Source organism: Ptychodera flava, chromosome 8, assembly GCF_041260155.1.
Source record: "Ptychodera flava strain L36383 chromosome 8, AS_Pfla_20210202, whole genome shotgun sequence".
NCBI classification, from domain to species: domain Eukaryota; kingdom Metazoa; phylum Hemichordata; class Enteropneusta; family Ptychoderidae; genus Ptychodera; species Ptychodera flava.
Window position 1 is genome coordinate 42,891,235 of NC_091935.1, and position 18,641 is coordinate 42,909,875.

Sequence of the window (18,641 nt, forward strand, 5' to 3'; positions counted from 1 at the left end):
TCCATTTTCACACGATCTGCAATCCTAAACATATTCAAAATTCCCAAAACTGACTCTAAATATTTCAACTTAGTCCTGGTGTAAGAAAATTCGCAGAAAATAGTGCGCGAGTTGGACTTCTTGGTCACAATGTGTGACGCATAGGTCGTTTACACAAATCGTCGATTTTCTAAGTTCCGTTTTTGGCAGTGCGTACATTATTCAAATAAGTATACGTCGGCGGCGCCCGGACAGACTTGCCTGATTTTTCACCTGTGGACAGTGAATGAATATATCTGAAATAACGTGTCTCAGATTTCCGATAAAAGGCCTGGAAGTGAAGATATCCTGACAAACGTGAACAAAGGCCGATAATTTATGCAAAAAACGTCAAGTTGACACTTTGAAGGTGCATTGTGCGAAAACAAAAGCGAATTTAAAAAATCCGGGACACGTTTTTTTGCCCAGTATACCCAGCCGTCGATTGCCGCAAACAGATCACCAAGGCCGATTGGAGATTTGTACTTACACTTTTTTGAGTAAAAAAACTAAAAAAGACGTGTTTTTGAGTAAAACAGCCGTATGCGCACTGTTTTTAAAAAACTAACAAATTTTCTGAACTCTTCGGTGACCGAGCAGATAAAAAAAATACCACATGTTGGATGTGTGACCACGTCTTCTTTGTGAAAATGAGGATTGAAAATAAGTGACAATGAACCTGAGTCGCTACCTTAATTCGTCTACATATGGGAGACCAGAGCAATAAATCATGAACTATATTCAGTACTGAGTGATGGTATCATAAGGAAAAAGGCACTTTCCAATACTACCATATGATTTTGTGAACCTCTGTGGCCCCTGTTACCCGATAGAACAGTCCTACTCTAACCAGCATTTTAGTTCTATTTCATTGTACAATATCGGTTTTCATTCTGTCAACACACAATTTCATTATTTTAAGCAATTACGCTTTCATCTGTGAAAGCTAATGACTGTGATATACTACGAATTTCACTGCTATATTGCTGTTTTCACAAGATACCTACAATTTCATCTTTGAAAGTCAAGTAGTTTTACTTAAAGTGATGTATGAAAGTTCAGGTCACATGTTAATCGATGCTGATCAGCAGAATACATGATTTCTTTGTTAAGATTTCTTCCTATTTTAAGAATTCATTAGAAATTTCACAATATTGCCACTTCTCTATACAGGGATTACGTGATCAGGTTGATTTGGACCAGTTATATTAAGTTAATATGTTGCTTAGGTGAGGAAGTTAATATGTTTCTTAGGTGAGGAAATCATCACTGAGGTTTGCTTTCTGTTGGCTATAGTACAAACCTCTATTTTGACGACAGTATGATTGTCTATTCAGTATCAATGTGATCTAGCATGAGATTGTAAGAATACATCAAATCTTGTCAGTATGTTTCTTGCCTTTTACAATTTCTTTGGGACACGATTAGATTTTTGAAAGTGATTGAGAGTTTAAGCGTAGACCCTCGAGGGTCTATGGTTTAACCCTTTCAGGTCTAAACCCCTATATATACTAAGGGGTAGCTCTGGTAAGTTACCAGAAAGTCAGGCCTGAAAGGGTTAAGTGGTGTTCATAAATTAACATAAATTAAGCATATGTGGCAAAAAACATTTGGTTGCTCAAGCATAAGCCATTCCCTAGTATAACTGCAGTTTGGTATTGCAAAACAAGGTTTATACCAGACTAACGGTAAGTTTGTTTCAAGTTTAATTAGGCCACCACAACAGCTTGTAATCTTGGATTCTGCACCAAGTTTCATCAAATTTGAGTAAGTATTTCTTGACATATCAACTTATTTTCGAAAATTCATTAAATATGAAAATTAACAATTAATTGACACAATACTGCCATATGTCTTTGTGCAACATTAGAGCTCTCTGTGACAAACATCTGTACCTAGTTTCATTAAATTTGGCAGTCTCTCTGGAAACAGAACTATTTTTAAACAAACACTAATTATGCAAATTAGCACTACTTATGCGTGCCACACCAAAAACAATGGACATGCATATGCATGCTATTGTGTATTATCCTTGTACAAAGTTTGACAGGAATTGGTTCAGGTATGTCTGAGATATCTGCATGGATGGACCAACAGATGGATACACACATGCATGCACGGCCAGACAGAACCCAATCCATAAGTTCCCTGGACTTTGTCTGCAGGGACTAAGCAACTGAAAATTATTTTCAGAAAATTCCAAAATCTGGAAACATTGACTTAACATGCAGTTTTGACATTGTCAAATGTTTTCCTTCAGCATGAAGTTTCATCGTCAATGTATTTTGTTTTGTGTCAAATTACATTCATTCAGCTCATTCTGAATTTTGGGAAATCTATCAAGTATTTCATGCTATGGTTGAAGATCACCCCATTATTCATACAATTATTTCATGCTGTTTTTAATTTTTTAATTAAGTTTTGTGTTGAACTGAAACTGTGCGGGTGCCATAATTCATCTAATTCAAATATTCTCTAAATCACAATTTTTTCTGAAATGGATTTCTTTTTAACAGCTTGCTGAGGCTATAGTAGATAATTAGGATCTTTTTAAAGTCTATGGACTCTATGCATCAAATTATATATGTAACTGAGACTGGCAAAATAAGTATGCATGCATATAGCTTCCAACTTTTTGACATTCAGAAACAAATGCTGGTGTTTGTCAGGGATGGGACAAATACAGACACTTGACAAAGTATATATCCAGTATCTTACCATATAGACTCAATCCTTCCTTTGTCCCACTGTTTCCAAACTTATAGATTGATGGATGAAGTTCCTTCTGAAATATTTGCAGAGCAGTAAAAGTATTGTAGTCCACCATTACCATGTTGTTTCTGAATTAGAAGAAGAGAACACTATTTTCATTATCATGTGAAATATTTTTTTGGGTTCTTATTCCAGTGCATAAGATAGAGACTTTGTTGCATGGCATTTGTTGCAAGTTTTATTACTTGCAAACATGCATGTGTTGCAATAACCATTTGCAATTTGTTCATGAGAGAGAACTCTACAATACTGCTGTCTGAAATGAGAATTAAAGCTCCATAAAGCTGTATCTTATGGCTATTTTTTCAGAACTTTTGTTTTGTTGTTTCCCTACACTGCATTGAATCCTTAATTAAACTGTAATTTAATGCCAGGTATTTAGCATGTCAACACAACCTATTTGACTATAATCTACGATTGTTGAAAATTGTATTCAAGTCCGGACTAGAATTCATTTGTAAACAATAAACAATGATCTCTACACACATACAAACTCTGTTGTAACAAAGAATACTCGAAATTTCAGCATGACAAATGGATTAGGGTCAGACACAGTAGTTGATATACAGAAACAGAATACTGAAAAACTTGCCACAAGTTACAGCTTATGCCCCTTTAACAGAATAGGAAATAACTGCCAACCTGTCTCCCTGAATGAGGTAAATTTACACATTGTTGCTCATTTGCATCTTATTCAGTTAACCCATTTGATTCACATGATTTTTACTTTAACCCTTTCACCCCCAGTTCCCTGTATACAGGTCCAGCTTAATTATAGAAAACAATGGATTTGGGACAAACCGTGGTGGTGAAAGGGTTAATAAGCCACCTAATGACCCATGGAGCTCCACTGTGTTATGTAGAGAATAGCTATATGTGACACATGTGTTGATGAAGGTGGAAATCTTTGATAGCTCATTTCAGGATGGCCTGACCCAAAATGGTAAAATTAGTTGCAAAAGTACACAATTGAAGATTTCGTCATAATTTGAACATATGGCACATTAAGATCATCCCTTAGAACATGTCTACCTAAACTTTATGACCAAAAATGGCAAAAATTGCCCCAAAATACCGGTACAAAATTGCAGAGTTCATCATAATTTCAATATATCATATAAAGATAATCCCTAGGAATCAACATTCCAAATATCAAAGCTATCAGACGGTTCGTTTTTAAAAAACAAAATTTTTGATCAACCAGATGTGAACTGAATGTGCTCACGTGGTTAACAACAGGTTCCACTTCACAGAACAATCACATATCTATCATATCATTATATGTAGCAGGTTTCATCAACTTTCGCACAATACTCTCAGAGTTAAATCGCTAATTACAAACCTTCATTTAACGATGCGACTCAGGTTCAAAGGTCAATTTTAGCAATTTTTTTTTTATTTCAAATTTCGAACCACTGACACATGGTCTTTCTTTTGGGGAAAGGTGTTGGGTCACATCGTACCGGGAAATTCCTGAAATATTACTAAAATGGCAAACTATCAGCTACACCACGTGCCATTATTTCCCTTTTGTCTTAACGGTCGCGGATTACCGACCACGATATCTTTGATAAACACGCAGAGATTACTAGTATGTATAGGCTTTGCGGTATAGTGCGCATGCGCTAGCTTCAAAGTTAGACTCAGCGTTTTGAACTCCGCATGTATCGGTACGGCAAACACGTCGAGCAGACCAAATCCGGCGCTCGCGCTCCGTACGGTCGAAAAAGCAAGCGAGGTCCACAAAAGCGGACCTGAAAAAGACGGCAACGTGCGCAAAGGTCGATTTAAATGTAAAACAGTCCTACTTTGGCTCATACTCCCTGCAATAACGATCAAGAATGCAGTGAAGAGTCAGATTTGGCCGAGGACGCAGACGATAACGGAGACGTGCTCAGTTCAACAACTATGAAAGTATTTGACACACTGCTTTTCGAACATATTAGGCTATGCTGATTACATACCCGAGTCCAAAAATTAGCCTGAGCGAGATGAAACTTCAGTTAGTTGCGATAATTTTATCACTCTTGCTGTACATGCTTGGTGTTAGTATCGTGTTCTTTATATTTTTAAACTCGAGTTTTCTATCGTGCAGTCTTTTCGTGTCTGCTGAGAAACCTTGAACAACACCGTACCCGACATCACGCGACATTTATGTCAAGGAGTTTCCCAAGCCAGTGCAGGAGTTCATACACACATAATGTAGATTCACAAGAGCAAGTTCACCGATCTGCTAATTTTTCGAAACGAAATGCAAATATTTTTTTATTTCATGCTTTTTCTTTCTTTAAATATAAACCAAAATTAAATTACGTCAAACGTGAATTGCGAGGGTTCACAAATGATTCTTGTGTGCGTCTTGTCTAAACTTATCAATTACCAGCAGACTCCACAGCTGCTAGCTGGACCTCAACACTGAACGTAAAACAAACCCGGCTCAACTTCTAGAAGTGCTGAAACTAGCAATTTTTGCTATATGAGGTCAGTCATCGAAAGTTTGACTAAACGTGAAAATCTCCGAAATAATTATGTGTGCACTGGTATTGCGCAAGTCGAGTGACTCCACTGTAGACTAGTCGATACTCTGTCTCTCGGAACACGCTGTTGATGACAGCCTGCACTGTTCTACGCTACGGCGTGATTATTATTAGTTTGATAAAATCGGTACAAGAACACATATAAATAAAGTTGGAAAAAATAACACGAGTCAATCTCTCCCGTCGTAACGAAGGGCGACAAGTTTGCAGTGCTGTGCAAAAGCTAAGAAAATACGACAGACATTTTATGTTGTCAAGAGTTACGTGTGTTCGTATCATCTTGAGGTAGGAAAACTAGCAAGTGACGTCCCGTTCGCACAGTGTCGGCGCTAACATGAACTTGACAATCACTTTTCACAAAGAACATGCATAAATTGCCGATCGCGAGACAGGAAGTAGACAACTTGAGTCAAGAACAAGTGAATGCCCGACGCGATCGCGCGACGACAGCACATAAGTCTCGATCGGATAGACTTTTTTACGCAAGTTTCGACGTCTTCGTCTTTACTGTGAACTCTGGTAACCAGATTGTAACCGTTGAGACAACAGTATACAGTTAATCTACTAGTTAAACGTTCCAAAAATGGATTAAATCGCTAAGTATCCCTCTGTGTTTGTTGTGTAAATATCACCCACTGCTGGCACTAAGCATTTGCCAGTTCAGTGTATAATTTCTTTCTATTTTCACACGATCTGCAATCCTAAACATATTCAAAATTCCCAAAACTGACTCTAAATATTTCAACTTAGTCCTGGTGTAAGAAAATTCGCAGAAAATAGTGCGCGAGTTGGACTTCTTGGTCACAATGTGTGACGCATAGGTCGTTTACACAAATCGTCGATTTTCTAAGTTCGTTTTGGCAGTGCGTACATTATTCAAATAAGTATAAGTCGGCGGCGCCTGGACAGACTAGCCTGATTTTTCACCTGTGGACAGTGAATGAATATATCTGAAAGACCGTGTCTCAGATTTCCAATAAAGGGCCTGGAAGTGAAGATATCCTGACAAACGTGAACAATGGCCGATAATTTATGCAAAAAACGTCAAGTTGACACTTTGAAGGTGCATTGTGCGAAAACAAAAGCGAATTTCAAAAATCCGGGACAAGCTTTTTTGCCCAGTATACCCAGCCGTCGATTGCCGTAAACAGATTACCAAGGCCGATTGGAGATTTGTACTTACACTTTTTTGAGTAAAAAAACTAAAAAACACGTGTTTTTGAGTAAAATAGCCGTATGCGCACTGTTTTTAAAAAACTAACAAATTTTCTGAACTCTTCGGTGACTGAGCAGATAAAAAAAGTACCACATGTTGGGTGTGTGACCACGTCTTCTTTGTGAAAATGACGATAGAAAATAAGTGACAATGAACCTGAGTCGCTACCTTAATATACAAATTAGCTGTTTATTAACTTGACACGGCTCAATGCTCCATGGGACAATTAGCAGTTCGTTGCCACGCTAATTTTAGAGGATTGTTTTCGAACGATTGCGCATACGCAAATATTATTTGCATATTACCCTGATTACATCACTGACGGGGTAGTCTTCGTGTTTGCTGCGGGACATCGGCTAATTTCGGCCATTGTTTAAATGCTGTGCAAGGCCAAGTTCGGAAAAATTCGGAGATGGCTAACCTCGTGATTAACCTCACCATAATAACGTGGCAGCAAATGAGCGTTGAAGTCGTAATTGGTAACTTTTGGAGCTTTCTGTTTGATGTAGTGTGATCGTCGCCACGATGTTTCCAGTATCGGCAGTGACAGGGTCAAGCACCTGCAGTTCCAAAAAGACCCCATTCTCGCGTATTTTTGTGTTAGAGAGCAATGTCATTCCAGTTATTCAATCGAGAAATGTAGATGAACAAAGGACGGTAGTTTCATGGAGCTACGATGACTGGGGACGCGGGGGACACTTTTGAAAATTGTTCAGCCTTCCAATTTGTATTTGTTTAGCTTAGTCAAGCCAGCAAGCGTGATGATCGCCAATGGATGGAACGGCTACATGCTTCAAAGGCTTTGTAAATGTGGAATTTTGAAAGTACTATGTTAATTACCTATGGACCAAGACACATTAGGCATGGATTACACTAATTACTGTGTACGTCACCTTCAATTTCAACTTTATTCGCATTCTTAAACTTCCGCATCATCGTACGTGATATTCACCAATAAATGGGCGCTCAGTGCGTTGTGAAGCGTTGAACACGGAGGAAAACGTACAGCAAAGCTAACTTCGAGGTCTAAATAAGCTTGACATTCGGAAGTAAAACCTATTTACCATTGCTAGGTGATTGGTCCTAGCATTATTACTTTTTTTGCTGCACTGTGGCCGGTCACACGTACGTACATAGATTCCCACTGTAATCTGTTTGATGTATTCAGGGATTGAATATGCATGAGCATATCAAAGTTCACCGAGGTCATCCAATTTACGATTGTGCAAATGAACCTCTAAATATAGAGTGGCAACGAACTGATTAGATATCTATCAGTTCGACACCTGTAGCACGTTTCATCAAATTTAATGCTGTAATTTCAGAATAATATCATTGATTACAAAGTTCATTAAATATGCAAATGAACCCTCATTAACTTGACAGTGCTCAGTGCTTCATGTGACAATTAGATATTTATCATATCAATATCTGTAGCAGGTTTCACAAATTTGGTGACATAATTCGAGAGTTATATCATTAATATGCAAATGGACGCTTAATTAACTTCACACTACTAAATGCTTTACAACACAGTCGGATAGCTGTTGGATAGGTGTCTGCAGCAGATTTTGTCAAATTTGGTGCATTTATTTCAGAGTTATATGACCAATTACAAAACTTCATAAAATGAGCTATTTATTACAAATGAGCTAGTTATTACCTTGACATTGCCTAATCCTTATCAGTACAATTCGATATCCATAAGATCAATATATTTAGCAGGTATCATCAAATGCGGTGTAGGAATTTCGGAGTTATATCACTAATTACAAAAGTTCATTATATATGCAAATGAGCAGATGATTGACATGACACACAGTGTCATTATATTGTTCTGAGATTGGTATCTGTGAAAAGTTTATTGAAATTTTGTGCAGTATTTCTTGATGTATGTCAACTCTGTCATCACTGTCTCTATAGGAAACCATTATATGAAAAAATAATGATATTTATAACTTTATTAATATGCAAGCCACACTAACTAAAATCTAACCAGTTCTTGCCATAAGAATATGGTACCTATCTACCAAATCTGACTCGAATCTGTCTAGGCATTTTTGCTTTAACTTTTTCTTTTGATTGTTTATTTGATACAAAGTTGTAACTTGAATATATCAAATTTGGACTATCCCTAAAAACCTGTATACCAAATATCAAAGCTATCAGACGAGCGATTTTGGCGAAAAAAATTTTTTGACCACAAATGACAAAAGTAGTGTCAATGACACTGTACTTCCATTTGACATATCTCTTAAGTAAATATTTACAGGATAGATGTACAACAAGCGACCTAGCGGCCGATATAGCTCCGCTGTGTTTATGTAGAGAATAACTATTTTTGAGACATGTTGATGAAGAAGGGTGGAAATCTTTGACAGCTCGATGCAGTGGCCAGAAAAAAGTGGCTAAAATAAGCTGCAAAAATACGCAATTGAAGATTTCATCATACTTTGAATGTATCACATAGGATCATCCCTAAGAACATGTCAACCAAAGCTATCTGATGAGTAGTTTTTTGAGAATAAAATATTCTGACCAAAAATGGCAACAATTGCCCCCAAAAATAAAAATTGCAGATTTCATCATAATTTCAAAAGATCAAATTTAGTTCATCTATAGAAACCTGTATACCAAATTTCAAAGCTATCAGATGAGTAGTTTTGAATATACACATTTTTTGACCAAAAATGGCAAAAATTGCCCCAAAAATACAAAATTACAGATTTCATCAGAAATTCAATATATATTACTAAGCTCATCTGTAGAAACCTGTATACCAAATTTCAAAGCTATCAGACCAGTACTTTTTGAGAAACACATGTTTTGACCAAAAATGGCAAAAATTGCCCCAAAATTACAAAATTGCAGATTTCATCATAATTTCAATAATTATCATTTAGTTCATCTGTAGAAACCTGTACACCAAATTTCAAAGCTATCAGATGAGTAGTTTTGGAAATACACATTTTTTGACCAAAACTGGTAAAAATTGCCCAAAAATTACAAAATTGTAGCTTTCATCATAATTTCAATAACTATCATTTAGTTAATCTGTAGGAACCTGTATACCAAATCTCAAAGCTATCGGATGAGTAGTTTTGGAAATACACATTTTTTGACCAAAAATGGCAAAAATTGCCCCAAAAATACAAAATTACAGATTTCATCAGAAATTCAATACATATTAATTAGTTCATCAATAGAAACCTGTATACCGAATTTCAAAACTATCAGACCAGTACTTTTTGAGAAATAAATTTTTTGACCAAAAATGGCAAAAATTGCCTTAAAAATGCAAATTTGCATATTTCTGCACAATTTGAACAAATCTGAAATAGATCATCCCTAGGGACCTATGTACCAAATATCAAAGCTATCTGACTGGCAGTTTTGAAGAAGAAGATTTTTAAAGATTTTTTTACCAGAAATGACAAAAATTGCCTTAAAAATACAAATATGCAAATTTCGCCACGATTTGAACAAATCTGACTGAAGGCACCCTAAGCAAACTGCATATCAAATTTCAAAGCAATCGGACAAGTGGTTTCAGAGAAGAAGATTTTTTTACCAAAAACACCAAAAAATGCCCCAAAAATACAAATATGCAAATTTCACCATGATTTGTACAAACTGAAGTGAGGTCACCTTAAGTGAACTGCATATAAAATTTCGAAGCAATTGGACTTGCGGTTTCAGAGGAGAAGGCAATTGTTGACGGACGACGACGGACGACGGACGACGACGACGGACGACGACGGACGACGGACGACGACGGAAAATCAACCTATTTGATAAGCTCCGCGTCGCTGACAGCGGAGCTAAAAAGGGGTAGTTCACAGAAGTGCCGAATATGTGAATTGCACCACGGACGTTTTTTAGCTCGATGAAGGCAAAATGGTATAGGTTATCAGTCCGGGTTATGTCCATAGAGAGGATATTACGATTGACCAATCAGCGAACCTGCCGCCACCAACGTCACGAATAATTAATCAGCAAACCTGGGCTCGTACATTGCAACGAGTTTGGAACTTTTCGGCTTGATTTCGCCCTTTACTTTTAGCACTGGGTAGTTTTAGATGTAGACGTTACTCACAATGTTTAGTACGGTCGAGATGGTGACCGATACCAGTGATTAGTACATTGAAAATTACTTATTTGGATGAATTCCTGGCGGGTACGACTCCTAGAAATCAGTATTTGACCCTTGTAAATCTACAGTAAGTTATTTGTCGCCAAATATCGCCTATTTTGGTCAAATTTCAATTTAACCTTGTAATCTGCAGTATGGAGAATGTTTCAAGCTTTGCAAAGATGGGTCAACTGTTCTTGTCGGTCATCGGAGCACGATGGAGCACGATTTTTTCGATCACCATGCGTTGCCCGGTACGATTGACCCTTTGCTCAGAAAAACGCGTGCCGGAACAATCGCCGAGAAGTTAACCAAAAGCTGGAAAGAGAACGAAAAACGTCCAATAACTCTTTGTCGAATATGGTCAAGGGTAAAGAAACTTAGAAAACTATTCCTGAAGAAATCTTACAATTTTTAACACGGTAGAACGTCGCCAATCGACTGGAGCTAAGATACTTCCGGGTAGCCAACAGTCTCATTCGATCGGTGGATCTGTCCGGTCACATCGCTATCTGAACAAAGTGAACCAACGTAACCTTTGACCCTTATTACATATACAGTACGTGATTGGTTCTTGCCTTAATTTCATTACATATACGGTACGCCATTGGCTCTTCCCTACTATCCTCTATATGGACATAACCCGGACTGGTTATATATCGTACATTTTTGTTATGGAACCCTTTTTTCACAGAAATTGCGAGTTGGGCTGGGTGGCTCATAAAGCATTGACGAGTATAGTTGAATTAAAAAGGAAATGTCAGTGCAAGCACAGATTGAGGATGGTACAAGTATGGGAGAAGAATGTGCTGTCACATAGTGCTGTACTATCAACCTGCCCACAACACAATCATAAAAACTTCGTAATATGAGTCTAAAGATTTACTGTTGCTCACATCCATGGCGATGACTGTGTAGTATGATGCTGGTTGCTAGTACTTGTTGCTTGTCCTGAACGTCGTGCCTGCCAGACTGTTTTGATTTTAGCTCTATTTGAATCAGATTTCAGAAGTGAGACCATGTCTTATTTTAGTCTGGTTCCCTGACCCATTTTCCCCGGTAGAGGGCGTAGGGAAATATATGGTCAGGTACCGGCAAATGTATACATGGACGCTATTGGGTTAAAATAAAACAAGCTGTGATTGGATGAAAGTAACACTTGTAACTTTTTCTCATGTTTCTTGGGTTTCGCACTTTCAGGCTCACTTGACACCAACTTCTAGTTTGTACCACAAAGCCGTGGAGGTAGAAAGAAAGACTTTCTACCTCCATGATTTAGCCACTGTGATTTAGCACACCTCTTGATACTTTTAGAACGTCAACATGATGCCTGGCATTTTTCACGAAATTCGGACACTATTCTATCCATCAAAATCAATCGTCGTTCACAGTTCCAACAAAGTTTGCTTTCAATTAGCTGTACTATCGCAGCAGTACTTGTGGCGTGTATCGAACGTGCTCGGGTCATTGGGATCACGCCACAGTCGGCGATGACCTAAATGACCCTAGCGCGTTCGATACACGCCACAAGTACTACTGCGATATCACAGCCAGCCTTCAATCACCTCTATTTCCCCGTACTTCTGGATTAATCCTTTCAGTTTATGTTTCCCATCTTGTGTGCCAATGTTTTTGGTTCGGATACCAGTGTTCGAACATAATTCTGATCCAGTCGAATTTTGACCGGCGTTTTCATGGTAGCAGCCATATTTGTTGTAGCATGTTCTGTCAGGTGACTAACCTCCGCCATCTTGAACAAAATTCTGTTCAAGATGGCTACCCGGTACCTGACCCTATTTTTCCCCACGCCCTCTACCGGGGAAAATGGGTCAGGTTAAACCAGACTAGTCTTATTTCCACATCATGCATATCAATTAGGACATTTGACTAATTTGTAGGTCAACTGTGTATGCAAATACCTCAGCTGGCTTCAGAGGCTCAACCAGCCCAGCCTAGCCAGGTCCCTGCAGACATCCTGCAAAAGTAGAAAATTTCATGCATTGTTCATATTACACATCGATACAATGCATAATGTGACAAAACAAACCCGGAAGGAAGTTTTTAAGGATGTTGCTAGGGGCATGGCAGAGGACTTTCAGACAATTCATCAACCATAAGAATATTGTCACAGGAACTTTAATCTTGCCAACTGTTGATGTGCAGGGTGCTCACAAGGTTATATCTGATTGGTCGATTGTCACTATTCACAGACCTTAGGGAGTCTTTTTGTCTTATTTTATTATAATCATGGTAAGATTCAGCCACCCGATTGGATATCAGCTTCCGAGTTGCTACACATCAGTCCAACTGGTGTTATGTTGTAAATGTCTTCAATGCCACCTAAGTCTATTAATAGCTAAGTGCTATCATTGCTATTTTTTAAATCAATATTAGGGAAAAGAAAACATTAAAAATCTGTTCAACCATAATTGGCAGAAACTGTCTTAATTTACACCATCATTACTGCTAAACCTTTCGACCAGTGGAAAGCTGAAATTTAATAATTGTGTCAAATAGCTTTCACAACTAATTATCATTGGCTTTAGCCACAGCATGTTATGTACACTCACAGTGAGAACACCTTCAGATCAATTATTGGTACTTTGATGTTTGAGTCCTCTAGCTGTACGCCGATTCTGTTCTTGTCCAGATATTTTAACAAACCACCCACAGCACGAACCTGAAATATAAATGTACATGACATGCAATGTAATATACGGTATAACATGTATGCATGTGCTGTGCTCTCCCAGAGCTGCCACTCATATTACTCTCCTAAATTAAGCAATTGTGAAAACTTAAATAATAAATGTGTGATCATAGATATATGAAGGTTGCTTTCTTATTTTTGAATTTTGAGTTTCAAGGAAGGATTCGCTTGCCATAGCCATTCTTGTCTTTCAACTATCCTGGCAATGTTGTCAGCTGATGATCGACGGTGCGCTTGAAAATAGCTCTTGGGTATGTAACTGTCAGGTGATGGTACCGTGTTATTGCCTTTATAACCAGAGCTAAAATGAGCATGCATAAAAGGGTTTCAAGATCCCAACATCATATACTTTGACACTAGTATGCTAGTTTTGAGACATATACCCTGACATGGTAATGTGCTCAGGACATTCTAATCAGAATCAACATGGTAGATAGAAGTGCTAGAATATAGCAGAGGGTCAAGAAGTGAGCAGCCACAACTTGACTTTAAATGGATACTGTCCTACACTTGGAAGGAAAGAAAGTAGGGGTATCAATGGCAACTGATAAGAAAGAAAATAGCATATATATATATTTATACTTAATTGGTTATATAAGAGAACAAACTAAAAATATCTCCATTTTTTGTAAACATGACAAATTGAATTTCCAGAAAGTTCTAAACATGACTTATTGATTTCAAGGTCATGAAGGAGAGTGACCTTAAGAATGTTCTAGACTAATTAAACTCAGGTAATGAGTGGGGTAAAATGACCTGCATAATAACACACCCCCTCTTCAAAAGAAAAATATTTCAAGGAAAAATATTTCTTTTCACACAAGTGATACTAAAAGTGTGAACAAGGATTAACGCTAAATATGAGCGAGATAGACGATTTTTGACCAAAAATGACAAAATTGTCTAGTACAAATTTGCATATTTCAGGACAACTTCCACATATCCAACTATTGCCATCCCTTGGCATCTCTATACCAACTATGAATGCTGTCTAAGTCTGTCAAGCGATTTTAGAGAAAAAAAAAAGTTTAAGATTTTTTTTACCAAAAATGTCAAAAATTGCTCCAAAATCAGTAATTTTGCCATAATTTTGTCATAGTTTCAACATATTAGAAGGGTAACACCCTTTTTTTAACTGCTTGAGGAAATATAAGATCTTAAAACGTACTAGAGGGCGTCCGGCTGGTAAATGTACTTGTCGTAGAACTACAGGTAAACAGAGGGAAGCAGCTACTGACCAAGCTCCTCAGAAAATAGATCTTCTGACACTAGCCACATGGAATGTTCAGTCATTGGGTAACAAATCTGCAGAAGTTTTTGATTACATCGCAGACAAAGGCATTGACATTTTCTGTGTTACAGAATCATGGCTCAATGAATCCAGAGATGAACCTATTATCAATGACGTACACCAAATGGATATTCTTTCCAACACCTGTCCCGTAAAAAAAAGTCAACCACTGGTGTTACCCATGGAGGCATAGCTCTTATTTACAAATCAAATTTGAAATTTACTGCATGGAAACCTGAATGTAACATCAGTTCATTTGTAGCCTTGCAAGCAACCTTTCAATACAATTGGCATCTCACTCAAAGTTGTTATTGTTTATCGCCCCCTTCAAGTGGTAAAAACAAGCTGACAGTTACTCAGTTCCCCAGTGAGTTTGGATCAACCATATGCTACATGTGCATCGAATATAATTCTTACTGGTGACTTTAACATCCATGTAGACAATATCAATGATACCAATGCCAGGAAATTTACACATCTTCTGTTGTCGTATTATAACTTCGCTCAGTTTGTTGATAAGCCTACCCATAAACATGGACAAACATTGGATTTTTATGCAATAGTGACTGGCCACTAGTATCATCCCTCTATGTAGATGGCTTCCGCTCCTCTGATCACAATCCGGTTGTTGCAAAGTTATCTCTCCCGAAACCACATTGTCTCAAAAAGGAATTCACATAGCGTCAACTGAGTAAACTTTCAACTAAGGATTTGTTCAAAGAACAGTATTCTCTGATCCTCCATCTGATGTGAATGATGCCGTTCATACCTACAATTCAAAACTTTGTGAACTTCTTGACAAGCATGCACCAATGAAAAAGCGTATCGTCACTGTAAGACCAAACTGTAAATGGTATACACCCGAAATTGCAGTTGCCAAGAAAACTAGACACTCTTCTGAGAAACAGTGGTGTATGTCAAAACTCGAAATTCACCAACAAATTTACCGTGATTCTTGCAAAAATACCAATGCCCTCATTTGAAACGCAAAAGTAAACTACTACAAAGATCTCATCGAGAAGAATGCACATGACCAGAAGTCTCTCTTCAAAATTGTATCGTCAATTTTATCTTCACCAAAAAACAATTTGCTTTCATCCCACCCATCTGCATTGGAATTAAGTAACCCTTTCAGTGACTTTTTCACTAAAAAGATCACAGACATCCGCTCTAGCCTAGATGCTCAAAGCTCATCTGATGACTTTGTGATATGGAAGTCATTTCTCCAGTATCCTTTGATCATTTTCAACCAGTATCAGAGGAGAAAATCTGTGCGCTCATCAAGAATTTGCCAAATAAAACACACAGTTTGGATCCATTTCCAACATCATTTGTCAAGCTATGTCTTTAGAAGCTACTCCTGATCATCACATAGATTGTTAATCTGTCACTGATGGAGTCTGGCTTTTTACCGCATTCTTTGAAATCTGCAGTCATCAAGCTGCATGCTCATAAAGAAACCAACCCTGGATCCAGAAATTCTCAAAAACGTCGGACCCGTCCGATCTCCAATTTACCTTTTCTGTCGAAGGTAACTGGAAAGGTCATTGCTGCCCAGCTGAAAGACTTAATTCTTAAACCAAAACAATCTACTTGATCCACTACAATCTGCCTACAGACAATATCATAGTACAGAAACAGCACTCCTCCTTGTTCATAATGACATTCTCACTGCTCTTGACCCTGGGCAAATTGTTCTGTTGGTACTATTGGATCTATCTGCAGCTTTTGATACAACTGATCATGATATACTTTTACAGCGTCTATCAAATCTTGGAATCAGGTACTACTCCTCTTCAATGGCTTCGTTCATACCTCACAGACAGATCCTAATCAGTTACATTAAATGGTCAAAGATCATTGTTTCAAATGCTGCGAGTTCCTCAGGGGTCTATTCTTGGACCTCTCTTGTTTATAATCTACATATCACCCATCGGACAGCTCATGCATCCACCGCCATAATCTCCAGTTACATCAATCTGATGACAATCAGCTATACCTATCTTTCAAGAAATCTAATACCATACATTGTATCTGCTGCATCTTCCGTTGAAGAGGCTGTCAATGATATAATGAGCTGGATGACACAAAACAAGCTGAAGTTAAATGACTCTAAAACTAAGGTCATTTTGATTCCCTCTAATTTGACCATTTGCCAGCGCCTTTCACTGACATCAACATCTGCTCCAGTGTTATTGAGACCACTTCATTTGCGAGGAACATCGGTGTAATACTTGATGAAAACCATACATTTCAACAACATATTGGTGCCATCTACAGTGCTATTCACTTCCTCATCCACAAAATTGGTCGTATCAGAAAGTACTTGTCCAGAGATTCCTGTGCCACCCTTGTCCATGCAGTTATATCTTCAAAGCTTGACTACTGTAGTGCTCTACTGTATGGGTTGCCTGATACACAGTTACAGCGGTTACAACGTGCTCAAAACACAGCAGCTAGAATTGTAACGAAGACCAAGAAATCGGACCACATTTACCCCATACTTATGCAGCTTCACTGGCTTCAAGTACGGTACATCATCGCATTGTTTACAAACTTTACTGATTACCTACAAAGCCCTGAATGGACGAGCTCCACAATATCTCAGGAATTTAAAGTGTCTATGCCATGCCCCAAACAAAATTTTTTTTAAAGTTTCCTCCGGGATTGTTTTGTCAAATTATGCATTGTATCGATGTGAAATGTGAAAAATATGCAACATTTCTACTTCTGCAAGACGCCTGTAGGCACCTGGCTAGGCTGGGCCGGTTGAGCCTCTGAAACCAGCTAAGGTATTTGCATACTGTTGACCAGGGACGAATGACGTCAATCAATCTAATTGATATAAATTATATGTAAATCAAACATAGCGTTACTTCTGAAATCCGATTCACAAACAAAGGTTAAAAAAATAGTGACAACATCACTGTTCGCTCCCATATAGTTATCAAAACAAGTCAACAATTGTATGAAACATGGACATACATATACAGACAGACTGACATACACAGACTGGCACAGAGTGATGACATTGACCCCAAGTGTGCCTTGGCCAATGGAGAGTGATAAAGATATAACAAACAGCTGAATGTAATGATAAAATAGTTAAGTATAGGCCTATACAGGCACTGAGAGTGAATATGTTACAGCAATTTGATTAGTTTCTTTTCCTTTTCTAATCTGTGATAATATTTAAGACAATCAATCTGCAAGGCAGTTTATGTATTGACAAATATGTTATCTTTTACAAGCAAACAGTAAACTGTTCTTGATTTTTCATTTACAATATTTGACATAGACTGAAATACATGTACATAACATGCAACCAATGTTTACACTTTGCCCATACACCTGATACATGGAGAAATTTCAACATACAATCATCAACTCAGAAACCCTACAGGAAAAAGTAAACATTGTTTTCTTCCAGAACAGCTGGTACATCCACATCTGGAACAACTTACGAACTTAACCAATTACACAAGGATGATGACACACGAGATAAAGTTAAACTGTGGTGAACTTGACTATTCCTTTCAAATCCTTACCTAACTTGACATCTTAAACTAAAATACACTCCATGGTTAATTGTGCACAAAAATACATCGGGGTGGAACATTTGATAAGGGATGGTGTCTGGAAGATCGATGAGGTACATTATCTTTTTTATCCGATCCATTGTACATTCTTTTTTCCCCACTCTCCCACCTTTTCTTTTTGTCAAACCTTCTCTGGCTGAATTTTTTATTGGCATTTGTTTGGAATTTTTTCAAAATCTGCCAGGATTTTTTTACTGCATTTCAACACCAAATACAGTTTACCATATCAAATGCTTACTAAATCACCACATTATATACTCTTAGTTCCAGTAGGTATAAAATTACCCCAAAAAATCTTAAAAATACAAAATGAACAATATCCCAGTAAAACTGAAAGTTTTGCAAAGTTGCCCCAAAAATTCAAAA

General features: G+C 37.7%; 1 protein-coding gene across 3 annotated transcripts in view; it reads right to left on the reverse strand.

Annotated features, from left to right (window-relative positions):
- LOC139139386 (mutS protein homolog 5-like) overlaps nucleotides 1-18,641 on the reverse strand; it is a 258,320-nt gene that overhangs the window by 127,994 nt on the left and 111,685 nt on the right. For all 3 annotated transcript variants that reach the window (XM_070708289.1, XM_070708290.1, XM_070708288.1), the window contains exons 7-8: nucleotides 13,246-13,355; nucleotides 2,737-2,858 (exon numbers count right to left, since the gene is read on the reverse strand). In XM_070708289.1, coding sequence (XP_070564390.1) covers nucleotides 2,737-2,858; nucleotides 13,246-13,355 — 232 coding nt within the window. The remainder of the gene's footprint in view (nucleotides 1-2,736; nucleotides 2,859-13,245; nucleotides 13,356-18,641) is intronic.